General features: G+C 39.0%; 1 protein-coding gene and 1 non-coding gene across 2 annotated transcripts in view; both read right to left on the bottom strand.

Moving 5' to 3' along the window:
* Nucleotides 1-27,718, bottom strand: part of DOCK3 (dedicator of cytokinesis 3) — a 492,344-nt gene that overhangs the window by 98,272 nt on the left and 366,354 nt on the right. Inside the window, exons 19-24 of the mRNA XM_023512988.1 lie at nucleotides 26,982-27,063; nucleotides 22,106-22,276; nucleotides 18,731-18,923; nucleotides 15,995-16,122; nucleotides 13,814-13,960; nucleotides 11,689-11,787 (exon numbers count right to left, since the gene is read on the bottom strand). Coding sequence (XP_023368756.1) covers nucleotides 11,689-11,787; nucleotides 13,814-13,960; nucleotides 15,995-16,122; nucleotides 18,731-18,923; nucleotides 22,106-22,276; nucleotides 26,982-27,063 — 820 coding nt within the window. The remainder of the gene's footprint in view (nucleotides 1-11,688; nucleotides 11,788-13,813; nucleotides 13,961-15,994; nucleotides 16,123-18,730; nucleotides 18,924-22,105; nucleotides 22,277-26,981; nucleotides 27,064-27,718) is intronic.
* Nucleotides 6,410-6,544, bottom strand: LOC111725194. Its single transcript, XR_002773320.1, has one exon. It is a non-coding gene; the product is annotated as a U11 spliceosomal RNA (small nuclear RNA).

Here is a 27,718-nt window from a genome sequence, read left to right as displayed (position 1 = left end):
AAAAAAAAAAGAATAAATCTGGAGGCATCACTTTACTAGACCTCAAGCTAGACAATAGAGCTATAGTAATCAAAACAGCATGGTACTGGGATAAAAACAGAGACATAGACTTATGGATCAGAACAGAGGACCCAGATATGAAACCATCCTCATATTCCCATCTGAGCTTTGACAAAACAGACAAAAACATACATTGGGGATAAGGGGAAAAAGAGTCTCTATTCAATAAATGGTGTTGGAAAAACTGGATAGCCACATGTAGAAGACTTAAGCAGGACCTGCACTTCTCACTACTCACAAAAACTAATTCATGATGAATAACAGACTTAAACCTAGGACATGAAACTGTAAGAATTCTAGAAGAAAATATTGGAAAATCTTTTACAGATACTGGCCTAGGCAAATAATTTATGAAGAAGACTCCAAAAGCAATCACAGCATTAATGAAAATCAATAAATGGGACATGATTAAACTAAAAAGTTTCTGTACAGCCAAGTATACAACCAGTAAAGTACATAGACAACCTACAGAGAGGGAGAAAATATTTACATGCTATACATCAGGTAAAGTACTGATAACCAGTACATACAAACAACTCAAGCAAATCAGAAAAAAAAAAAAAAATCCCATTAAAAAATGGTCCAAAGCCATTAACAGAGAATTTTCAAATGAAGATATACTAATGGACAACAAGCATATGAAAAAAGTGCTCAATGTCTCTAATCATCAGGGAAATGCAAATCAAAACCACACTGAGCTATCACTTAACCCCAGTGAGAATGGCTCTTGTCAAAAAGTCCCAGATGCTGATGAGGATGTGAGAGAAAGGAACACTGATACTTTTGGTGGAATTTCACACTAGTACTACCTTTATGGAAAGTAGTATGAAGAAACCTCAAAGAACTGAAAGTAGATCTACCATTTAATCAAGCAATCCTACTACTAAGTATTTACCCAAAGGAAAAAAAGACATTTTATAAAAAAAGATAATTGCACTCGAATGTTTATAGCAGCACAATTCCAATTGCAAAGACGTGGAAGCAACCCAAATTCCCATCAATATATAAATGGATTAATAAAATGTGGTATATGTATATCATGAAATACTACTCAGCCATAAAATAAAAATGGCGACCTAGTATCTTTTGTAACAATTTGGATGGAATTGGAGACCATTCTTCTGAATGAATTATCACAAGAATGGAAAAATATCACACGTATTCAATACTAAACTGGAACTACTTGATCAACATGTGTATATATGGAAGCAAAACACAATAGAATTCAAGCTGGTGTGGGGGGGAGGAAATGAGTAAATTTACACCCAGTAGGTACATCAAGCATCTTCTAGGTGAAGAGCACATTTATCACTTTGACTTAGGATATACAAAAGCAAACTATGCAACCAAAATGTGCGTATCCCTGTAATATTCTGAAATAAAAATAAAGTGGAAAGGGAAAAAGGAATCACATTTATTAATCAGCATATGTCAAAGCAACCTTTTTTCCAAGGCCCACTTGATCATGTGAATTTTTGTTTTAATGTATTGTTGAATATGGTTTGCTAGTATTTTGCTGAGGATTTAAAATCTATGTTTATTAGTATTTCTGGCCTATAGGGTAAGCTGGTCTCATAAAATGAGTTTTGAAGTATTCTCTATTTTTTTGGAAGAGTTTGAGAGAATTGGTAGTATTTGTTCTTCTTTAAACATTTGGTAGAATTAAACTATGAAGCCATCTGGCCCTGGATTTTTCTTTGATGACAGACTCTTAATTACTAATTCAAGCTCCTTACTAGTTGTCTGCTGAGATTTATAATTTCTTCATGATTCAGTTTTAGGAGATTGTATGTTTCTAGGAATTCATCTTTTAGGCTGCCCAATTCATTGGCATATAATTGTTCACAGAAGTCTCTTATAACCCTTTGTATTTCTGTGTTATCACTTGCAATGTCTCCTGTCTTTTATTTCTGATTTTGAATCTTCTCTTCTTTTTTCTTAGTCTTGCTATGGGTTTGTCAATTTTCTTAGCTTTTCAAAGAATAAGCTTTTAGTTTTGTTGATTCTTTCTTTTGTTTTTCTAGTCTCTATTTCATTTATTTTGTGCTCTGATTTTTTTTTTTTTAAGAGACAGAGTCTCACCCTCAGTAGAGTACTGTGGCATCACAACTCACAGCAACCTCCAACTCCTGGGCTTAGGCAATTCTTTTGCCTCAACCTCTCGAGTAGCTGGGACTATAGGTGCCTGCCAGAATGCCTGGGTATTTTTTTGTTGCAGTTGGCCAGGGCTGGGTTTGAACCCACCACCCTTGGTACATGGGGCCAGCACCCTACTCACTGAGCCACAGGCACCATCCATATTTTTGCTCTGATTTTTACTATTTCCTTCCTTTTCTCACCTCCACCTCTTGGGTAGCTGGGACCACAGGGATGTGCCACTGTGCCTAGCTTATATTTTAAAAATAATCTGTATCCCTTAAATTATTGCAGCTTTAGTTGTTTTCAATAGTTTTCCCTTTTAACCTTTATACTAAAGATATAATTGACTTACTACCATAAAAGTATTAAAGTGGTTTGGATTTAATAATACCCTTACTTTTACCATTGAGTTTTAGACTTTATATTTTAATATGTTTTCATGTTACTTATTAGCATCTTCTTCCTTCAGGTTGAAGCCCATTAGTATTTCTCATAACGTGGTCTAGTAGTCATAAGACTTCTCAGCTTTGGGATGTCTGAGAAAGTCTTTATCATGCTTCACCTTTGGAAAGATAGGGTTTCTGGGAATAGTATTAATGGTTGACTTTTTTTTTTCTTTCAAGATTTTGAATATATCATACAACACCCTTATGACCTGAAAAGTTTCTGCTGAATAATCCACTGGTAATTTTATGGGGTTTCTTTGTACATACACAATTTGATCTTCTTTTTCTGTTTTAAAATACTAACTTATGCCAATTTGATTATGTTGTATCTCCACATGGGTTTTTTTTTTTCCATTCATCTCATTTGGTGTTATTTAGGCTTTCTGGATCTAGATTTCTGTTTCTTTCCTGGCTCAGGAAGTTTTCTACTACTATTTCTTTGAATATGTTTTCTGTCCCTTTCACTCTCTTTTCTCCTTCTGATATACTGTTCATGAGTATGTTGTTATGCTTGATGGTGTTCCATGAGTCTTTTAAACTACACATTCTTTTTCATTGTTTGGGGCATGTTGTTGCCCTTGGTGGAGCGCTGTGGCATCATGGCTCACAGCAACCTCAAACTTTTCAGCTCAAGAGATTCTCTTGCCTCAGCCTCCCAAGTAGCTGGTACTAAAGGCACCCACGATGCCCAGCCATTTTTAGAGACAGGGTCTCACTCTTGCTCAGGCTGGTCTCAAACCTGTGAGCTGAGGCAATCTACCTGCCTCAGCCTCCAGGAGTACTAGGATTACAGGTGTGAGCCACTGTGTCCTTAATATTTCTCCAATTTTAGTATATGTGCTGCTGAAGTGAGTACAGAATGTATGATTTTGGTGACTTGCCTTTCATTTCATTGATCTTTTCTTCTGCTTGATCCGATCTGTTGTTAAACCCACTTATTGAATTTTTCAGTTCATTTATAGTATTCTTCAGCTCTATAATCTCTTTGGTCCTTTTTAATGCTTTCTATCTCTTTATTGTTGAAATTCTCAAGTTTGTTCCTGTATTACTTTCTCCTAACCTTGGTGAGCAGCTTTATGACTATTATTTTGAATTCCCTATTGGGTAAATCACACATTGCCACTTCACTTGGGCTGGTTTCTATTTATCTTATTCTTTTATTTAGAATATATTCCCCTATTTCCTCATTTTACTTGACTCTCTGTTTGTTTTAGCTCATTATAAAAATATTTTAAATTGCACACTAACTTTATGGACACCCTGTATAAGACAATCACCTCTGTCTTTCATCATCCTGGCTTAGTGTAGAAGGATCTCAACAATCCACATGGCAAGAGATTTTAAGGTGCCTCTTAAATCTTTGTGTTTGTACAGACTGCTATCTTTGTTTTTGGTGGTCCCTGGAGCATAGGCCATATCTAGTGAGTACCCCAAGACTGATAAGGTAGGAGCCAGATTCTCCAGATTCACCTGGAAAGGAAGTGTTGAAGTGTTAAAGTGTGTTTCACTTCCTTCCATCTTCATGGTGAAGGTGAGCGTGGGCATTTTATCCCACACTCTCTGAACTAAGCTGCTAAAGGATCTATGGCAGATGTCTGTGTTTACCTTATGATCCAGGGGAGAAAACTGTTGCCAGTGGGTACTGTGTATATCCACCTCCTTTTTTCTGTGGTCTAGGGCCCCTCACAAACACAAAACCCCAGAGCTAGGTTGTTAAGAAGACAGTCCCTTAGTGGGACCTATAGAAGTTGGGGCAGTTGATGCATGGCCAAACTCCTTCCAGGAAAAATGGGTAGATATAGATTTATCACTGTGGTGAGCCAAAGGAAAGACCTGTGAAGAGCTGACTCTGTTTTAGGATACCAAATAGCTGTTGTTTTGTTTTCTCCTTTAGCTTTCTGATGTATGTATATTCATTAGAAGTCAAAACATCAAGCAGCCATTGGAATAGTGTGCTGTAAGCCCCTTCTAGAGAGAAAATGGGAGCTACATGTTCCTGCCCCTTTTCTGCATTGCTCCAAATGGGTGTCACCCCGGAAATGTTTGTGTACCTGTTTAAAACTACCTCTTTATTCTATTATCCAAGGAGACTCACATATGCTTAGTTCCTTCTGTTCCCAGGGTTAAGAGTTTTAGCATGGAATCCTTTGGGAGGTAGCTATAAAAGTTGGGGCAACAAATTTATGGCATAAACTCCTTCTGCAGAGGAAGGGGGAGTTTGGGTGTATGTGTGTTTCTTTTTTTAGGTACTCTCATTTTTTTCCAGAGAGCTGTGTTTTTAAAACTACTTCTTTGTACTGGTCCTGGGAGATGAAGCTGCTGTAAGTGCTTATGTGCCTATAGAAAACAGCCACTTTTTCTATGGCCTAGATAGACTAATTTATACTAAGTCCTCTCTGCTCCCAGAGTTAAGAGGTTTAGGATCCAGTCCCTTGGGTAGAAGCTATAAAAGTTGGAGCACACAATGTGTGGACAAACTCTTTCCAGGAGGGTAATAGGCCTGGAGTTATCACTTGAGTAAGCTGAAGAAAGGGCTCAGGAAGTACCAATCTGCTTCTCAGTCTTCTGGTAGGCTACTATGTGAGTCAGTACAAAAGTTTTGAGACAGATTGTGTTATGGTCCATTATTTCAATTCCAAGAAACACCATCAATCGTGTCCTTTCTGATTCAGCTGTGCAAGTTTAAACTTGGTTGGCTTATTAGTGTTGCTGTAAGGGCTTCATTTGTTTCCATCCACATGGATGTTATGTTTCTTGATTTTTGTGTATTTCAAAACTTTTGTAATGACCCACGTACCTGTCTGCCCCCTGAACTCCCTGATGTAAGTTAGAAGCTAGTCTACCAAGTAACTACTGGAATAGGGTATTATATACCCATTCCAAGGAGGAACAAGGGGGCCCGATTTTTAAGCCCCTTCTCTGAAATGTTTCCAGGGGATAAAATCCCAGAAGTACTTATGTGCATGGCCATATAATACCACTACTTTTTCCTATGGTCTAGAGAGACATGTGTATGCCAGTACCCTCTGCTCCCAGAGTTGGGAAGTTGAGGATGTTGTCCCTTGAGTTGAAACTTTAAAAGTTAGGGTACTTGATGTGCAGAAAAACTTCTTTCAGGAGGAATCAATAGATAGGGAGTTCACTCCCCTGGGGCAAACCAGAGGAGAAGGCTCAGCAAATGCTGATGTGCTTCTTGTTCGGGCTATGGCTAATACTTGTCTGTCCCCTTAACTCTCTGGTGTAAGTCAGTTAGAAGCCAGTCTGCTAAGTGTCCACTGGAAGAGTTTTTCCCTTCCTGTTTTTAATTCTCTTCTTTGTACCATTTCTGGGAGATGAAGCCCCAGAATTGTGTGTCTATATAAAATTGCCACATTTTTCTTGTGTCCTAAAGAAACTCACATGTGTCTAATCTCCACTCCCAGAGCTGGTAAATTAAGAGCCAACCTATGAGGAAAATTAGAATGAGGACAGTATATGTAAAGTCCTTCTCTCCATAGGGAGAAGCTGAATGTTGGAGGTTCCCTTTCTGATCTTGTGGTGCAGTGCTTGAGGTGGAGTCTGTCCCTAAGTGAGCCTCACCTTTTCTTACCTGTTCAATGTGAATGTTTTCTCAGTTGCCTGTGGATAGGAATCTCTCAACTTTATCTCTGATTTCCTCTCAGAGGGAAGTGATCCATGAATTGGTGTGTCCATGGGTGAAGAGTCAGGAGCTTCCTATTTTGCCATGTTGTTAACATCGCTTATTTATTTATTTATTTATAAATGTGGATGCTGGGACCAATGAACACCAGCTATCCAGGTACCAAAAAAATTATGCTTCCAAAATTTCTTGATGTCGATTCTGCACTAAGAGAAGTTGAGTTGCCCCATATGTGCCACTTAAAACAGAAGCCCTTTTTTCCTTGATTTATTTTTATATGTTAAGCAACCTTGCATTTTTAGGATGTATCCCATTTGATTATGGTACATTATAATCCTTTTATTGTGTTTCGTGATTTAGTTAGCTAATAATTTATTGATTTTTTTGTGTTTATATTCATAAGGGGTACTAGTGTGTAGTTTGCTTTTCTTGTAATGTGTTTGGGTTTTGTTTCTGGGTCATATTGACTTTATAAAATGAGTTGTAAAGTGTTCCCTCCTCTCTTATTTTTTTGAAGAATCTGTTAAGGGCTGGTATTAATTCTTCTTGGAAAATTTGGTAAATTCACCAATGAAGGAATCTAGTCCTGGGCTTTTCTTTGTGGGAACTTTTAAATTATTAACTTGATCTCATTACTTGTGATAAATCTTCTAAAATGGATATATAATCAGAGAAAGTAAATTGTATACTTTAAAAGTATGAATTTTATGATATGCAAATTATATCTTAATAATGCTGTCATAAAAAGAACACATCTACAAAGTTCCACATTCAATGTGGTAGACTGAAAATGTTTCCTCATCTCTGCTTCTTGTCAAATCCTCTAAAACAACAGTTAAGAAATAGAAATGCATAGATCACAGAGACAATGAAAACAGGAGAGGAGAAGATAGTAATCAAATGAAGTCAAGAAATACTGAAAATTTAAAAGAGAAGAAATTGTGGTAACTGACTTAATAGACTTGGGAACATCTATAGCCAAGAGCCTTTGACGATAAAAGCAACAGGACACAAGAATCTCAGTAGGACACACAAATTTGGAGGTGCCACCAGGAACCTCTGTGGAACTGAGGTATGAGGGCTAAAAACAAGAAGATTAGTTTAAAGACTTTCCAATATCCCTTCTATTATCTCATGTCACTGGTTAATCAGTCTTTCCATCCCCTGCTGAAGACTGAGGGCTGTTCTTTGGAATAGTTGATCACTCAGGATCTGTCCTCAAGGATACATTAATAGCTAAGGGCTAAAGTGCCAAAATGAAAAGAAGCATTTTAGACAAATTTACCTGCTAAATTGGAAGACTCACAGACTCTTTCTTTTTTTCTCTTTGGTTCCCAAAATATTGGTAGGTTACTCTATCCCCAGAAGATACAGATTCCTCTCTGAGAAAATGAACAAATCTAAGGGAGGCCCATAGATACAGGAATTAAGAAGGAGAAGCTCTGACCAAAAGGCCCGATCCTCTTTGGCCATCTATAGGGAAGCCTTCCAGAGTCAAGCCATGCCCATACACTGGGCTTCTAATCAGTACCAAAAGACTTTAATTTTAGACACAAACTAATTTACAGGAGAAATTATAAAGGAGAAAAGTCACTAAAACAAAAGACAGAGACTGAAACAAATAAAAACAGGGGGGAAGTTTCAAAAAAAAGATGACCTGAAATCTGAAAGATTTGACTATGAGGAGTTGGAAGAAGGGATATATTATGGAGAATGATACCTGGGCTGAAAAGAAGAAAGTAATTTATTAGAGTATAGTGTTCTGTATATATCTATTAAGCCCATTTGTTCTAAAGTCTTGTTTAAATTCATTGCTTTTTTCTTTAGTTTCTGCTTGGAAGATCTGTCCAGTTCTGTCAGAGGGGTCATGAAGTCCCCTGTTACTATGGTGCTGCAGGATATCACATTGTTCAGATTGGTTAGGGTTCGTTTTATATATTTGGGAAAATTTAAGTTAGGCACACAGATATTTAGGATTGAAATGTCTTCTTGTTGTATTGTTCCCTCGACTAGTACATAGTGTCCACCTTTTTCTTTACTTTTGTTGGTTTGAAGCCCAAGAAATCTGCAAATAAGATGGTAATTCCTGCATTTTTCCAATTTCCATTGGCTTGAAATATGGTTTTCCAACCATCACCCTGAGTCTTATTTTGTCTTTGGAGGTTAGATATATTTCTACATATACTTGGCTGGTGCCTTTTTATCCAGTCAGCCAGCTGGTACCTCTTCAGTAAGGAATTCAAGCTGTTCACATTTATTAAGAGAACTGATAAGTATGGTGTTGTTCTGTTTGTTTTGTTTTGCGAAGGTCTGTTGCCTAGTTTTATCACTCATGCCATTGTGGAAGCTAGGCTTTGCCCTTTAGTTTCTGAGTATCTTTACTTTGATGGTGGTCCACTGTGATGGTCAGTGTAAAGGATGGGTCTGCATACTTTCTGCAGAGCCTGTCTTGTGGCAAATTTCCTCAATGCTTGCTTGTCAGTAAAAGATTTGATTTCTCTGTCAAATATGAAATTTAGTTTAGCAGGATACAGAATCCTGGGCTGAAAAACTGTTTTGTTTGAGAAGGTTAAAGACAGATGACCACTCTTTTCTGGCTTGAAAAGTTTCTTCTGAAAAGTCTGCTGTCACCCTGAGTTTTTCCCTATGTGGGTAAGAAGTTGCTTATGCCTGGCTGCTTGCAGAATTTTCTCTTTCATTTTGACTTTGGCTAAGTTAATTACAACGTGTCTAGGAGAGGCTTTGTTTGAATTGAGTTGTCCTGGGGTCTGAAATTATCTAGTGTCTGTATTTCTGAGTCTCTTGTAATGCTTAAGAAGTTCTTTACATGATGTCTTTAAGTAGAGCTTCCATGGTTTTAGGATTCTCCCTTTCTCCTTCAGGAATCCCTATGATTCATGTTTGTTCATTTCATGTAGTTTAATATCTCTGTAAAAGATTGTTCTGATTTTGCTCTTTTCTGCTTCTTAGAATGATTGGGTTAGTTCAAAAGTCTTGTCTTCAATTTCTGCAATTCTTTCCTCTCCATGTTCTACCTTACTGCTAAAACTCTATTGTGTTTTCAAATTCTTTGAATACTTCTTTCAATTCCTTAAGCTCTGCTGTATGCTTCCTAATTATGTTCAGATTCTTGCTGACTTTATCTTTAATTTAATTGATTTCTTGAGACAGTTTTTAGACTGAAGAAGGGGGATGATAAAAAGATAATGTCGGGGCTCAGCACCTGTGGCTCAAGTGGCTAAGGCTCCAGCCACATACACCTGAGCTGGTGGTACTAAATCCAGCCCGGGCCCACCAAACAATGATAGCTGCAACCAAGAAATAGCCAGGCGTCGTGGCGGGCGCCTGTGGGCCCAGCTACTTGGGAGGCTGAGGCAGGAGACTCGCTTGAGCCCAGGAGTTGGAGGTTCCTGTGAGCTGTGATGCCACATCACTCTACCCAGGGGGACAGCTTGAGGCTCTGTCTTTAAAAAAAAAAAAGAAAGTGCCTGTCTTTAGGAGTAAAGATTGGACATGAGAAATTCTTTTAGAGATGTGTCTATGCACTCAGGCTAGATTCAACTCTTTCTGCCTTAGCTTTCCAAGTAGCAGAGACTACAGGTGTTTTACATTATGAGCTTTATAGTATGCTTTGGTTTTTAAAATTATGTACACATTATTTCTGTGATAAAATAATAAACTTTAAATGAAGAGTGAGAGAATGGGCTGGGCTCATGCCTATAATCCTAGCATTCTGGGAGGCTGAGGAGGTTGGATTGCTTGAGCTTAGGAGTTTGAGGTCAGCCTGAGTAAGAGTGTCACCCGTCTCTACTAAAAATAGAAAAACTAGTCAGGTGTGGTAGCACATGTCTGTCGTTTTGGCTACTCAGGAGGCTCAGGTAAGAGGATCGCTCAAGCCCAAGAGTTTAAGGTTGCTGTGAGTTATGATGCCACAGCACTCTACCCACGGTGACAACCTGATTGAGAATCAGTTAGTATAACACACACACAGAGGATGAATATGATCTAGGACAATCAAGTCTGAACTTTCAGGCTCTGTACCCCAGCGCAAGCATTGCTTGACCTGGATATGTGCTCTGGTGTATAAATGACTTCTGACTCACTTCAAGGGCTATCAAGATTTTTCCTTTTAAGATGATAGACCAGCCTCACTCTAGTCTGCAGAGACCAATCTGCAAAGACCTATGTCTACAGAAAGAGACAAGATCAGATACTGGAAAATGACAGCTGATTATCTATGAATTGACTCAATATGGTTAATAAAGATCATAGAAATGAAAAACAGTGGATGGTATGTGATACAGTTTGGTTATTCAGCTTTTCCAAATCTCTTGTTGAAATTCTATCCCCAGTTTTGGAGGTGGGGCCTAGTGGGAGGAGTTTGGTTCATGGGGGCAGATCCCTCATAAATGGATTGGTGCTCTGTCACCACAGGTAATGAATGAATTCTTGATGTATTAGTTCATGTGACAGCTGGTTGTTTTTAAGGAGTCTGGCACCTCCTTTCTCTCTTTGCTCCTTCTCTCACCATGTGAGATGCCTGCTTTCCCTTCACCTTCCATCTTGATTGGAAGCTCCCTAAAGCCCTCACTTGTTGCTGGTGTGATGCTTCTTGTACAGTCTGCAGAACCCCATGAGCAGATGAACCTTCTTTTCTTTATAAATTACCCAGCCTTAAGTATCCCTTTGTAACAGCATAAAACAGATAAACACAGTATTACTATGAAATGCAAGTGTTGTAGTTCTGAATAAAGGCAGAGCATACACCTAAAGTTTGCAGTAGCTCCTTTCCCCAGGGATGAACTGAAGAGAAGGCTGTAATGCAAAGACACAAACCCCAAGAGTCTGTCAGCAGCTGACACCATGCTTAGCTTGGGCATTGTTCTCCTGTCTGGATCTCAAGCCTTTCTCTGCATTCTCTGCCCCTCAGTGCTTGAGTTCTAAAGTATGGCAGCCAGTGCAGTGCATACCTTTGTTCTCTATCCAGGGGCTTTTTCCCCATCACAGGGATAACTACCAGTGACCATTAACACCACAGGTGTTAGAAACACATTTTTAGGAAACACATTTAAATGAAGAAAAATTGTGATTATCATCAGTAGTGTGGGAATTGCCAGGTTCTCTTAAACAATCTTGGTTTGCTAGTAATTGGTGTGGTTCAAATAGGGGAACATGGTCACAGAACTGCTATCAATCAGCAAAAATGTGTCTAGTTGTGTGGCGACATTGCTGGCTTTCAGCTACTGGAGGCTACACACTCAGCTATAAAGTAGGGCTGGCGAATCTAACACCTGTGGCGGTACTGGTCACTGGTAATTATCCCTGTGATGGGGAAAAAGCCCCTGGGCAGTCTTGACCATACACTTCCTTTCCTGGATGAAAGGCCAGTGCTCTGCTGCCTACCTTGAGTTCATCTTTGCTCTGAAAGTTGTCCAAGAGGTGCTGGAAATGGGTGTCACACATTTGGCGGAGCAGTGAGAGAAGGCAGGATACATACTCTCCCTGGGGACCAATCCCAAAAACACTTAGCATAGCAAATCACAAGGGTTGTGTTCCCCAATCCACAAAGGCAAGGAGAGAAGGGAGGGTCTGAAATGGCAGCAGTGATCATTATGGAAGAAAGGTGATAATCTAGTACTAAAATGAGCTTTCTTTTCTGCCAAGGGAGGCCTGGAGGGTTTGTGAATTTTAATAAGGTTTCTGTAGCATGGGGCTATTGAAAAAATCTTAACCTATGACAAAGTAGTACTACAAAGTGAGATGAATAGTCTTCTTTTTTTCTTAGAACATTTTTTGTTAAATAGACATTTGCTACCAAGGCACCATACTATAGGAGGTACTTGGAAGAGGAGGGAGCTTAACCTTTTCTGGACAGAATTTGACCCTATGCATTCTTATGGAATAGAGCAGATCTTCTATAAGGACTTCCCTGGGGACCTCTCAGAGTTTGCATGGGGTTCTTGAACTGGGCAAATGGAACATAGCAGATTAATGTGACTGTCTGAAAGGCAGAAAAGCCAAAACTGACCTTTCTGAGGGGGCAAGGTATGGGCTTCTTGATAAATAGAAATTTAATGATAAATATGAATCTTCAGAAGTATATCAAGTTCCAACTGGGATACACGGAAGAAAATTTTGCTTTATGGATTCTAAACACCATTTTATAGCAATTTTTGGCATGGGGCAGCCAAACACTTACTCCTCTTAGAAGGCGGACTCCTCAGAAGTGAAGGAGAAAAATTATTTTACTGGACAATTTTTAAATATTTGAAATTCATAGGAATTTGACAACAGATTTTTAGTCTCCTAAATCCTTTCTAGATACTTAAAATTACTACACATATATGTATGCAAAATATATATATGCAACATGAACCTTAGTTTTATCTGGGAAAAAATGGGCATAACAAGCCATAATTCATTTGTTTTAAGGGTCAGAGGAGTTAATATATGATATATAAAGCATTTGTAGACAAAATCCATTTCTTTAAAAGGTGCTAATAATTACCGTTTTTACTATCTTCATTATAATCTATATAAAATGAATCAATTAGTATTGCTAAATGAGTTAATACTGGTCAAGTGCTTAAAGCAGGGTCTAGCCCAAAGGAAGCACTGTGTAAGTGTTAGTTCGAAGGCTGGATTACTAAGACATTCCAGGGTATATATGTTTTTTATTTACAGAGTACTCTCAGTAGGGTCTCCTAAGGGAGCACTCTTTCCAAGCCCAATGCTCCAGAACATATACCTGCTCCCTACATGTTCCCTGCTCTCCTGAGCATGCTATAGTTCGGCTTGTTCCTATAGAGCGTTTTCTTCAGAAATCACTGCACTCTCTCATCTCCTGAGAGATTCCATAGTAACTGTTTATCATTTTCCCATATCAGGGCTCAGAAGTCTACTCTGGATATGGGAGCAGGGGCATGGGGGCACAATATGCTATCTCTCTGCCCCTCCTGAGAGGCTTTCCCAGTTTGTTTCCCTTCCAATTTGATCATAGAAAATAATTATTCAGCTATGCTAGTACAATTGTATTATATCACATTTTTCCTGAGCCTAGAAATTTAGATGTAAACACTATGGACAAAGGCAACTAATTTGTATATATAAGCTAATTCTGAGAAAATTATTCTATCTTGTGCATCACTTAGGAGAGTCTCTATGAGGGGGTTCCTGGAAGAAATAGTCTATTTTTCATGTTCAACCTCTTACTACATCTTACCCTGTTTCATTACACAATGTAAAAAATGACTTGGTTCAAAGGCAAAGAACAACTGAATCAGTGTGCAGGAAAATTTAAGGACAAGAAGCACCCCCTGAATATGCCCAGAAGAAAACTTGTGGGAATATGAACCTAGAGCTTTCAGAGTGGAGAGGGGAGCCAGATTCAAGAATGAAAAACGGAAACATGCTGATAACCATGCAGGAGGGGAGGTTGATGAAGGTAGTGGGATGGTGAGATGGAGATGGTGTGGAGGAACCCCAGGTTAGAAAAGAAGGCAAGAAAACCTGGATGTTAGTTACTAACAGTGATCTCGGCTGTGCACTGCGGGCATCGCTGCCCTCTTACCGCCTCCTGAGCGTGCGATTTGCTCATGATGGTGAGCAGAGTCTGCAAGAGCACGTCCAGGAGGCTCTCCACCATCATCTCTACTTCCTCCATGACATCGGCTTCCTGGAGCAAGCAGCAAGAGAGTACATCATTAGCACTAGGCCAGGCTGATGTGCAGCTGGTAGCACTTACTAAGAGAGCCATGTCAAAATTGAGCTCACAGTCTTACCAACATGTGGTGTCAAGGAATCTGGGACAATTCTGAGAGAATGTTCGACTCAGTTTTTATTGTTGCTAAGGAGTGGTGGCTGGGGCCTTACCTTAACCCCACCCACAGTTCTGAATCTCAGGTAGAAAAGTTAATTTTGATATAGAGGGTAGAAGTGAAGGTCTTGAGTTAACTGTTTTCTCTGATTTCCTCAGACTCGTCAAGAGAAAGCATAACTCTACTGACTAACACTTAGACAAATGATAAGGTTTAAAAAATGGTAAAGTATTCATACCACATCATGTGGCAACAGCTACACTAGTACTAATACACACAGAAGTAGCTCATCCCTCTCAGGGTGCTCTCAGTCTTTGCAAGCCCTTCCTGCTGTGCAGATAGGCCTGTGTCTCATTTCTAGCTCCTTAGCTCTCTCATATATAAGTGTGTGTGTGTATGTGTGTGTGTATGTATGTATGTATGTGTGTGTATGTGTGTATATATACATCTCTGCTCTCAATGAGATTAAATTTCATCTTCCCTCTATGTATAATATACTTTGTTCCATTCCTCATGAAGAATTTGAGCATCCTTCGGGCCAAAGTCATCTTTTCATCTGTTGAAATGATTATAATACTTTTACCTGTGACATATCTTTGAGTAGTTGTAAGCAACTAATTATCAACTTTCTTAAGTCCCCAAAGAATACAACCAAATCATCTCCTCTAGATTTTTACTGGTTCTCATTCCTCTTCCATTCCTCCCTTTTCTTTTTTTGCTTCTCTTTTTTTACCCATAAGCGGCCTACCCCCTCAGATACAACCTTGAGCTACTAGGAGACCTTTTGTGCTTAGTGTGGCTTCTCTGAGACCTGGTAGGAAGAAGAGCTACCAAGTCTTGCCTGGAGCCAAGAGCAAATGATAGGGCCATACCACCATCATAGACACTCTCTGCTATATTGGGCATCTGTAACCAGATGTACTTCAAGACTGAATACCAGAATACCCTATTGGGTCCCTGTCCCTCACTCAAACAAAATTTATTTTCTTTTAGGTACGTCACCTGCTCCATGTGGATATGTTCTTATTATCTAAGATACTGGCCTTCATTTTAAATGAACTTGAAATTTTATTCTCTAGAAACTTTAATGATATAATAAAAACCTATCTTTGTTCTTTATTTCTTCATACTTTCTTGTAGTTTCTAAATTTTCTGTAAGAAATATGCATTTCTTCTATTATAAAAAATATACAACATAAATATAATTAACACAAATACCTACCTTCACTTATGCCTCGCATTAACATAAATTCCTACCTTCACTCATGCCTCACACATGGCTTTCCTTCTTTCCTTCCTACCTCAATCTCTTCTCTTCTACCACAGATCTCTTTTAAAAAAAAAAGAGCAAAGAAAATAGGCAAAAGTATTATCTATTGAAATCTGATCCCTAAAGTATATTTCTACCACTCCATGGTAGAGCTTAGAGCTCTTGTGGGTAACATTTACCTTTTGTATATCCTGATCTCATCTAGCACCATAGAGGAATGCCATATGGGTGGAATCAAGCCTTCAGAAAGCTGACAGAAAAGTCTGAATGAGCAAGCTGATTCTCAGTCTGGGTCTGCCTCCCTGTGTTCATGCCTAAGTATCCTCTGAAAACTCCCAGGAATCCAGAATTAAACTTTTGAGAGAAATGGAGCATGGCACAGGATTGGGCTTTCTGGTACTACAGATGACTATATTTCTGGGTAGATTTATGATAGTGGAAGTTTTAATATAGCAAGAATGTGTTGTAGTAAGAAGCTTGCAGGGCACCCACAAGTCTCCATTCACTGGGGCACATTTCTATCACTGATGAAAACATCTTTGACTGAGAAGTATACAAAGTGATCTTTGTTGGTCTGTCTATGGCAGAGCTGAGTGGGGTAGAACGAGTATGGGGCTACTACCAGAGAGCAGGTCTTGACAATGGAGAAAATGCTGCCAAGAATCCCTGAGCAGATTAGCAGCTCTTTCTGCTGCCTCAGGTGAAGGTGAATGTGATGGAGAACCACAGGAAGCAGGATGCGGCGGGATTCTGGGAGAGAAAACACAAAGGTAAAGAAGCCCTTCAGAGAACAACTAGCTACTTCTAGAAGGCAGTGGCACCGTAGGACTTGGCTAGTCAGAGCAGGGTGGGGTTGATGCGGCAGCAAAGGTGGAGTTTATCACCTTCCTTTATAAGGGCCCCAAAGCGCACTGCCTGGAGATTATAAATTATCCCATGACATTGTTCTTCTATCTTTCGTTCCTTTGCTCTCATTTCATGCCCCAGCATCTATGACATTTTATTTAGAATGAATGTTGGGAGTCTGCATTCTTTCTTTCTTTCTTTTTTTTTTATTAAATGATAGCTGTGTACATTAATGCAATCATGGGGTACAGTGTGATATTTTCATATACAATTTGAAATTTCTTCATGAAACTGGTTAACATAGCCTTCATGTCATTTTCTTAGTTATTGTGCTACAACGTTTATATTCTACTTTAAGAAAGATTCACTTGTACCCCTGAAAGATAATCTACAGGCTCGGCACCTGTGGCTCACAGCGGCTAAGGCACCAGCCACATTCATCTAAGGTGGCGGGTTCGAATCCCCAGCCTGGGCCCGCCAAACAACAATGATGGCTGCAACCAAAAAATGGCCGGGCGTTGTGGCGGGCGCCTGTAGTCCCAGCTACTTGGCAGGCTGAGGCAGGAGACTCGCTTGAGCCCAGGAGTTGGAGGTTGCTGTGAGCGTGATGCCATGGCACTCTACCCAGGGGGATAGCTTGAGGCTCCTCTCAAAAAAAAAAAAGAAAGATAATCTACAGAGGCGATCCCTTCAGTCACCCTCCCTCCACCCATCCACCCACTCCCGTCCCTCCTCCTCCCCATATTCTTAGGCTATAATTAGGTTATAGCTTTCATATGAAATGGAATCTCCTAAATGATTAGTCTCCAAATTAAAGGCACAGTTTACAGTGAAAACTCCAATTAAATGGCATAGTTAGTATGAACTAGGTTGACTGAACTTGCAGATTTGATATGGACTGCAGATTGTCTTTTTTCATGCCATGGCTAGGGTGGCCTGGCATGCTTACTCCTGCTGTGAGCTATCAGGCCTGTTCCCTTTTCCTGACAGGTTTATTAGATTGCTGCTGTGTATCCAATGCAATGAATAGAAGCACAATCTTTGTCTTCTCATAAGACTTTCATAATTAGCCAATGCTTATCATCAACCCTAGTGTATACTTCACATGTTTTCCTTTCTCCCAATGTTACTAGAATAGCATTTCCACCAGGAGGTGACTATTTCTAGAAATCTGAATTCAGTAAGGATGAATCCTAATTCAAGCCTCCTATTATTCTGAGACCTTAGGCTGACTCACATAGGCTTGATTCTCCTTACCTATAAGTGAGAATCACTTACATTTGCTCTGCAAGATGGTTGCAGGAAATTTACTTGATTATCAAAGGAAAATATAAATGTGAATGTTTTTGGTGCCCTATACTCCTATGTGGTCAGTGATTGTCTGACCCTGCAGGTTTTATTATATCTAGCCAGCATAGTCAGAGATTATCAATAATACAAGCAAGCCATGGCACTTTTGATTTACTGTTCATATTTGACCATAGTTAAGTGTTCCACATGAAACTCAGAAAGAAAATCTTTATCAGCCAAATATAAGTTATATATGTGAGATTTTGGCACTGCCTTCTCAAATACTTAGAATTATATTCAAATAGAATGGAGTAATAGCTAATATATGTTTAAAATAAGGCTTGGATAAAAGAACAGTTGATATTGCATTTTGATGATCAAAATATCAATATAGTAGGATTTATAACAAGAAATATCTGCTTGGTGAAAAAGAGCCCAAAGTGAGGGAATCTGAGAATGTAAGTGTTGGTTAATTGATATCATTGGTAAAGAGATAGAGAAGATGCTACAGCTCAGGCATTTAATGAAACTGATATGCAAATGAAATTTTGGTGGTTGACTGTCATCTCAAAATCCAATTACATGGTCTTACATGGTCCAACGCCACATAAGGTTTAAGAAAAATTTTTGTAAAGTGGTTATATGAATCAGCAAGTACTTGCAAAAATATCAGAAATAAAGTATGTTAGTAAAGGCAGTCTGTTATTTGCTTTCCCATATATTTGTATACTCACTGAGCTACAGGTGCCAAGCCAGAATTAGTGTACTTTTTAAAAAGAGAGTTCCCTTGCCCCTTGTGCCATGTGAAAACACAGAGAGAAAACAGCCATCCAAGAACCAGGAAGTGAGCACTCACTAGATAGTGAATCTACTGGTGTCTTGATCTTAGCCTTTCTACTCTCCAGAACTATGAGAAATAAATGCTGTGTATAAGACAGCCAATGTATGGTATCACTTTACAGCAGTCTGAATAAACTATCACACAACTCTATTAATATGCTCCTAAGGTGTGGGTCCCTAGGAATACACTGTGGGTGAGGCAGTAGGCCTAGGTCTTGGCTGCATTTGCTAACATAGTTAATCCAAAATTCTGCATTTTAAGAATGCATTTTCTTGAATGATGGTTGAAATGGTTGACAAAACAGATCCTTTGATTATCATTTGGCTATCACCCCTGGAAGGGATAAAAGTTGAGTACGATTCTCATTCCAACTTGATTTACCTGAGAAAGAAAATAGGCGGCTGTCCACTGTCCTGGCAATGGATTGCAGCTTGACCACATCCATTGACTGTCCGATATGTACAGTGCTTGGCATGCTCCCCAGGGTCCCTCTCACAAATTCTGCCACCTCTTGTACAGTGAACATTTGTAGCAGTTCATCAAAGATGGTTGGGAAAGAATTGAGGAGTGCAGCCTGCAGGAGCAAGTGATGTTGTGGTTAGCTCAGAGTTAGATGTGTGTCTATCTTGCACACTCACAGAACAATACAAGGTGGTGGAGGTTGAGAAGGCATTGCAGCATCCCTTCCTTGGGTGGGCTCCTTTCTGGCCCTTGACTCTACCCATCCTTATAGCACTCCTGGGGTATGGGGCAAGGAGAACAAAAAAGAACATGAAAACAAGATAATTTGCTGGGGCCCAGGCAACTTAAGTTTTTCATAACTTGCCAAGGTAAGAGAATGAAGTATAAAGAGAAATTTGGGCTAGGCACAGGTGCTCACACCTATAAGCCCAGCACTTTGGGAGGCCAAGATGCGAGGATTATTGGAAGTCAAGAGTTTGAGACAAGCCTAAGCAACATAGCAAGACCTGTCACTTAAAAATACAAAAAGTCAGCCAGGTGTGGTGGTGCACACCTGTAATCCCAGCTACTTGAGAGGCTGACCAGGAGGAGTGCTTGAGTCCAAAAGTTGGGAGGTTGCAGTGACCTGTGACTGTGCCACTGCACTCCATCCTGTGTGAGAGGGTGAGACCCTTAAAAAAAAAGAAAGAAGAGAAATTTGCTCAATGTAGGTTAAGATCCATAGCTATAAGGGACTGGGTAAGTTCTTACCCAATGAGTATATTGCACAGGTTTATAGCATACTTCCTGGGTGAAGGACACAACTACAACTCGAATTTTAACTTCACAAAAGCAAACTATATGTACCCTTGTATTATTAATCTGAAATTTAAAAAAAGATTCATAGTTGCTTTTGCTTATAAAATAGATTTAAATTTCTTGTTTCGCTATGATCAAACTCTTGACTTTCCAATTTTTGTTTGAAACTCAAGCCAGGAACCTATGGAAGAAAGTAAGGCAGAGAGAGTTGAGTGCCTAAAAGCAGCATCAGAAAAACTCTGCTCACATCCCTGTAGCCAGGCTTCCAGCTTTGAAAGCCAGATAATTTTTCCAGGATAGACATTTCCTTCATATGTGATGCCTGGAAATCTCAAATATAAATGAAAAAGAGTGAGGAATGTGTGGATTTAGTCAGTAGTCCTCAAGAGATGTCTTCAAGTTCAGTGACTCAGAGTATGTGTGTATAGGCTTCTCTTCTAGGATATGAGCTCTGGTAGACCCATGATGTAACCTCTTGAAGACATTTGATAATATAATAGTTCCAGAGCCTTTGAGAGGAAGAACACTGTAGGAGAAAGAGAATAGGTTTTGGAATTAGAAAGGCATGAGTTCAAATCCAAGCTTTACCACTTACTTGGTACATAACCTTTAGTGAGTTACTGCCTAATCCTCAATATTTTCATTAATAAAATGGGGATAATTCTATTATTGATCTCCTAAAAAATTTAGATACAAAAAGGTTCCAGTAGAGTGCCTGGACAATAACAGGTCTTAAATATTGAGGTGCTCATTCTCTTCTCTTGCCTAACTGGAAGTAGCCTTAACCATTAACCCCAGACTTACAATGGGAAATGGAGTGCCACCTTGAGACAAAAAGGTGACAGCTGACTCTTCCCAAGTAGAAGGTGGGAGAGAGGAGGCTGTTTTTCTTGACTGCTTCATCAGGCATTAGACACTGGCTAAGAGTGAGTGAAATTTATGACACAGGAAATAGGCCTGTACTGTGGTTTATGTTTAGGCAAGACTAAAGTACAGAATTTATATGAATTGTATGTGTAGATTTATAACTCCCTGGAATAGCAAGGAGACTATTCTTCAGTAACTATAACCAGAATACAACACATTATAAGCAGGTTAGAAACAAAAGACAAAGGGAGAAAAGTAGATGCTTTATAATCAATAAAAAAAAAGTAATGGATTTGCTCTCCAAAATGGTGAAATGTCCTATTTTTAAGCACTATAATAGAAGGATACTTGCACCCTGACATCTTCTCATGGTCCTAATCAAAGCTATAAAGTTTAACTGAATAAAATGTTTCCTGAGAGTTCTGAAACTTATAAAACCTGAGCCTGGCACCAAAGTAGGACTAATACTGACACAGCTCTTAGTGAAGACTAGGTCTAAGTTATTTTTCTTGAAGTGGTTAGGGGTACGCTATTGAGTACAAGGAATTGCCAAGTTCCCAGAAGACATATCTGCTTTGTTTGAATAGCTACCTCCAATTTCCTCCTATCTCTTTTCTGGCTGAGGGGAAGAGTAGGGGTTCTTGGCCCTTATTAGAAGGAAAAGATGGGCTGTGGGAGGTGCAGGGGAAGGAAGATGAGTTGCTTGGGGTACTTAGGAGGTGAAGATCATGGAAGGGGACTTCCTTTCAGAGGCACTTATAAACCTTGAGGTTTTCTGGCAATTGGTCTCAAGAAGCAACACAGAGGCAAATGGAAAACAGGAAAAAGTAGACTATTGTAATCTTAAAAGAGACAGAGTTATATACGTACATTAGCACCACACCTGGCAGTGACTCAATGAATTGACACAAGAGAGGCTGTCTGATCTTCACTAATAGTTTTTGGTGTGATAATTTAATTCAAATATTCAAAGAACTATAATCCATTAGATAAAAATTCTGACATTCATTTTTATTATTATTGTGACTAGGGTAGTGAATCCTAAACTTGTTCTTGGGTGAGGCTGGGTAGAAAAGGTAACAGATTAGCTGGCCAGGCAGTTTTAATATAAGGATGCAAATTTCCTTCCCACGTAGATGTTTCTATAGTAGTAAAATCTAATCCCAATTCTTAGCCAAAAAATTTCTAGTTATTCCTACTGTTTTTCAACTTATTTCACTCTTCTTAAATGGATAAGTATTAATCTAAATTTTCCTGAATTAGTACAGTGATTAATTGGGAAATAAGATTTCCTGTACATTTTTAATGTTCTCTATGAATCTATTCATGAAAAACTGAATAGTATGGTAGCTAAAAGAATTTGGTCTCAAAAGGGTTCATAAGAATAAATTTGTACTTATTCTCCACTATTAAGTTATAGAGTTGTTTTATATTTGGCAGGTAAGACAATGCTAGATTTGACGTAAAAGTAGCATTTTGTTCTATCAGGTATTTCCTTGTAAATCATCCCTTACCTAACATACAGGATCCTGGCAGGGCTTCTTCAACTCTGGAAACCAGGGGATAAAGAAACCACCTTCTAAGAAAGACAAGGAATTCAGCAGCAAAGCTTCTCTGCAGCTTACAGACCTGAGTGAAAAGGAGTGTTTCTGAGTTTCTGCTGTCCAGACTGAGCACAAACCGAATGGACTGGAAAAGTTCTTGGATGCTGGATCGGAATTGTTCTTCTTCCATCCCACACGTTGCTCGTGAGTACAGGATCCGTGACTGTACAATGAACTTGAAAAGGTACTCCAAAGCCTGAAAAGCATGGGAAAAAAGGTGATAGATATTGAAGATGCCCAAGAACTCACATAGCAGGAAACAAAAGGCAAATTAACAGCAAATCCTACACTAAAATCAAGTGATGGACAATTCTAACTATAGAGACATGCATTTTATTTTTAAAATTTGTCCTTAAATATCCAAAGTGTAATTAAGCAGCAGGTGTTTTCTTATTGAGAGAATCATTAAACAATTTCACAACTTTTTTCTGAGGTTCTGGAATTAAGGAGCCATAGACTAATAGAAATAGTTGAATTCAGTAACATTTAGAATCAAAAAGTTTAATTTACATTTTTTCAAGTGCAAAAGTAAAAGGCTCAAAAGGCAAGGATGTTAAGGCCCACTCCTGAATTTTTTGCAAGGAAAAGTCCTTTAAGAGGTTGCCTGCATCTTTGATACATGTATCTGGGGTCTGACACAGTGTCTCTCCTCTCGCTAAGGGACACAGAAGTGTGGAGAAAACTCATTGCAGGTTGTACAGCAGCTGGTTGGTCTGACACATTCACTCTTCATCCCTTTCCAACTAGGACATCTGCCATAAACATTTCATAAACAATACAGAAGATAAAGCTAAACGGTTTGCGAACAGAATCTGATTCTGAGGAGTGCCTGCAGGTTGGCCTATGCTTATATGCATGGCTATTCTCTTTTAAGGGAACCAAGATTATATTTTGGAGATTTAAGAACCAAGACTATATTTTCTAATAAAAAAATGCTACATATTTTCCAGACACTGCAAGGGAAGACTTTCTTTCTCTCTCTTTTTCTTTCCTTTCCTTTTTTTTGTTTTTTTTTTTTTTTGAGGTAGTCTCACTTTGTTGCCCTTAGTAGAGTACTGTGGCATCACAGCTCATAGCAACCTCAAACTCTTGGGCTTAAGCGATTCTCTTGTCTCAGTCTCCCAAGTATCTGGAATTACAGGCTCCCACCACAATGCCTGGCTATTTTTAGAGGCAGGGGTCTTACTCTGGCTCAGGCTGGTCTTGAACCCGTGATCTCAGGCAATCTACCCACCTTGGCCTCGAGATTGAAAAGGCAGACTTAATGGAGAGAAATTTGTTCAAGGATGAAAGAAACAGGACTCAGTTATCTGAAATATGTAAAAGGAAATAATTCCCAAGCTACCTTTCATGATCTATCCATCTCTCAGAGGTTTGGCACAGCAGAGCTTAATCTTTAGATGAAACTGGGGAATGCTAGTTTAGAAAAATGTGTCTTCTAGGACTTGTAACAGGAGATTCTGCAGAAGAAATTGACATGTGGCTCATCTCCATACATGCCACAGCCTCTGTTCCAATAAGCTTTTAATGCCTGATCTATAAAAATACCTAACAGTCTGTCAGTTTCTAAAATCCAGATACTTGCAGGCCAGACTCTTCAATTGCTCCAAAATGTCTAGACTGTGGTGACTCTTCAGGTCCATGAAGCAGAAAATACACAGTGCTGAGCCAGCTTCATTTATTAGGTTATGCCAGCTTGAAGTCACTGAAGTGGTGAGTATTTTATGTACTAAATTAAAAAAATAAAATAAAATTTGTGTTTCCCAAACCAAAAGTGGGTAGCAAGTCTGACCTTCCTCATTTAGTTATTTTGGTTTTATATGATTAAGATAACTTTCTGGGCTCAGCTGAGGACAAAGGAGGGACAGCGTCCATATCCACTGACACCTTTGTATTCGTATAGGTAAAGACAAAGTAGATTTCCTTGGGAAAAGACTACAGCAGTTAGGATGACTTCCTCACTTAAGTCACACAATGGTCTGGAGAGATTCACCAAAAAGGTGGCATGAATAAGAATAGAATGTGAGCCTATTGACCACCTTACTATTATATGCCCAAGCCAAGAAGGATACAGGAAGAATCAACAATTATGTGGAACAATAGAAGTAAAGACAGGAAAATAAAATACATTTTTTTAAAAAATTAAATCTCAGGAACTCTGAGAGGTAGGAAAATCTAGTTATGTGCCACATAGTCTTCTAATTGTATTCTTTATTTAATTAATTTTTTGGAGACAGGATCTTGCTCTATCCCCTAAGCTGGAGTGCAATCATAGCTCACTGCTTTGTGATTTTGCTGCCTGGTTATGTCTCTCTGAAACTGGTAGATGTTTCAAAGCATTCCACACATCTCTTGTGCTAGCTGTTTCAAAATGAAAAAAACCGGCAGTGATAAGAGAAATATTTTCCTTTTTAAAATTAGAGGAGGCTGGGAATAGTGGCTCACATCTGTAATTACAGCACTTAAGGGGGCTGAGGAAAGACTATCATGTGAGACCAGGAATTTGAGGCCAGCCTGGGAACATAGCAAGGCCCTGTCTATACAAAAAGTAAAAAGAGCTTAGCCAGGAGTAGTGGCATATGCCTATAATCCCAGCATTTTGGGAGGCTGAGGTAGGAGGATCACTTGAACCCAGGAGTTCAAGACCAGGCTGACTAACATAGCAAGACTCCATTTCTACAAAAAGTAAAGAAAAAAAATATTAGCTAGGTGTAATGGCACATTTCTGTCATCCCCGCTACTCGGGAGAATGAGGCCAGAGGATAGTTTGAGCTCAGGAGTAGAAGGCTGCAGTGACAGAGGAAGACCCTGTCTTAAAAACAAAAGTTTCCTGGTCTACAGCTAAAGAACCAGAATAAGAAGTCTCAGGTCAGGCATATGCATCCTGTGAAGAAGGATGAAAACGGGTTAGGATGGATACTTACTAGTTTGGTCAAGGGGACTTGTAAACTGAAATTTGATGAAGAAGGGAAAATGGCCTGATAAAAGTTTTGAAAATATTAGAAAATAAATTTGAAACAGCAAGAACAAATACAAAAATACCTCAAAAAAGTAGTCCCCCAAATGGAACTCTTCCTATTCCCCACCTAAACCTGACTTTCTCCAGAATTCTGTCTCCATAAATGGCCCTGCCATAAACACAGCTAATCTAGCCAGATCCCTTAAAACCAGCCTCAGTTGTCACTTTCTGTCACCTTCCACATCAAATTTAATATTTGAAAACTTCTGCTTTAGTCATATAAGCATCCTTTTGTTCCTTGAAAACTCAGGCTCATTCCCATCTAGGCCTTTAAACATGTTGTTTCCTCAGTCTGGAATGTTCATCCCCCAGTTATTAACACTGAAATCAGCTCTGAAGTCACCTATTCAGAGAAGCTTCTCCTAAGCACTTGTTCTGAAGTAACCCTTTATCCCCAGATAGTCTATTCCACGATCTCAGTTATTTCCTTCACAGTACTCAAGAATTTTTTCCTGACTTTGTATATTTATCTGTTTTACATGTTTAGTGTTTATCTTCCTCTACTTGAATAGAAGTACATTAAGGGCCTAGCCTCTTCTGCTTGGGCTTCTTGTGAGTCCCTCATGGTTGGTATAGTGTCTGATACATGGCACATATCAAGCAATACTAACTGACTGAATGACTGAATGACTGAATGAATGATTTTTAGGAGAAAACTTCTGTGGCACTGAAGGCTACTGGAGAAAACTTACAGTTGCCTTAAGCAATTAATTTTTGGGATCACATAGAATCTTTTGCATTTAAGTTAACTTTTATTGCTTCAGATATTATGCTAGGAATCTGACTGATGAATCTGATTTCTTCTCAAAACAAAACCCAGGCCCTCATATCGCACTCAGCATCCTGATCCACACTTGTATTTGTGCCTGTATTCCCTGAGGACACTGGGGATGTGCTCTTCAGGAAGATGAGCTGGTTTTAATCATTTTTGTATCTTACTACCCAGGACAGATGGTGACTATTCAGTAGATGTTTATATGAAGGAGGACAGGAATAAAACTTGTAGCCTCAGATTTTTACACAGTGTGCAGAGAAGAGATAGGGTAAATGTAGATCTATGATTTGATTTTGCCCCTTCAATTTGATGTTGCTTATGAAAACAATCTGTTACACCTGTTACCATGTAACAGTAAACAGCAACAACAAAAACAGGCTTAGTACTTAGTGCAGATGATGTGGATATGTGGTATCAAAAGAGAGGAATAAAGCAAAACTGCTTTGCTTTTATTTATAGCAGAAGCAGTAGCCATGAAAAGAAGTTATCAGACAGTGGACTTAACTCACAATAAGGACAGTTCCCTCTCAATTGGAGCTATCCAGCAATGAAAAGGGCTTTTTTGTCATGGAACTTCTACAAGCCAGGGTGCTGACAATGATCATGACCATGGAAACCCCAGGTTCATCCTAAGGCCAAGGTTTTAGGATTATCTTCATCTCAACATATCCAATCAGCTCTTTTTACTTAAATTGATTCCAGAAATAATGCCTAGTAACTGCCAAAGACTGAAACAGTGTTGGAAGATCTTAACTCTAATCAATGGTGCCACCAATACTGGCTTAGGAGTTACAACACTTTAGCCAATGGAAGGAAGGGCTGACACTATTGGTAAAAATCAGGCAGGGAAGGATGGCTAGGAGCCATGTGTATATCATCTTTCCCTCCTGCTTTAAGATAAAATTATCAGGAATAATAGTTTAAAGTTTTCTTAGAGCAAAATCAAGGTGAATAAACAAGAATTATGTGGATAAAGGCAGTAATTCCTGAAGCAAGCAAGCAAGTTTACTTGGATGTCTACATTTGTCCCGCATACTACCCCACTGAGATTACTCACAAACAATTGTATGAGTGGGTCCTTTATGTACAGAGAGCTCAGTACATTACCCGCATGGCTTCCTGAATGTGGTCCTGCCGAATCAGTTCTGCTGAACAGTCCATATACCACTTCAAACAGCGGATGAGCTCCCTGAAAAAAAAAGAACAGTTCTGAAACCTTTGCTTTAACCCCAAAGCAATGTAGCCTAAAATGTCTATAGCTCTGAATTAGTCAAATAGGAAATAATATTCTGCTGATGAGCTAGAGTGAAATGATGGATCCATTATAGCTGTGAAATACAAAGTCGCCATAAAGTTCATGCCCACGAACTTTATGACCACCCTGCATTGTGATTATATGAAATTAGATATAATCTTTATGAAGTTACCATATTGTAATCATCAATTACAATCACTTTCCCACTCTCTCCAACTTTGTTATAATTACAGGAACATTTTCCCAAAGACTTGAACTGGATATATATTTTTGTATTAAATTGCTATCTCCAGAACATACAATACTGACAAATAAATAGTAGACTATGAATGAAAGTATATAGCTCTGAGAACCCTGCCCCCAATTCCCTGCTCCAACCCACCTATCTTTTATTTCCTTAGGACTAAGTTACCTGAGTGGAATGATTTTACTGGGACAGAAAGTCTGCACATTTACAAGACAACGGACAACACAGGTCAAGAGTACAGGTCATGATCATATCTGAGGCCTATCAGTATCCTCCAGCAAGTTATTTAATCCTTTTGTTACTCATTCTCTTCACTTAATATGTGAAGGAAATAATAGTATG

The sequence above is a fragment of the Otolemur garnettii genome, unplaced genomic scaffold (assembly GCF_000181295.1).
Source record: "Otolemur garnettii isolate 467f Iridium unplaced genomic scaffold, OtoGar3 scaffold00032, whole genome shotgun sequence".
Lineage (NCBI taxonomy): Eukaryota > Metazoa > Chordata > Mammalia > Primates > Galagidae > Otolemur > Otolemur garnettii.
The sequence above is the reverse complement of the archived record's forward strand: the minus strand, read 5'-3'. Positions and strand labels throughout refer to the sequence as shown.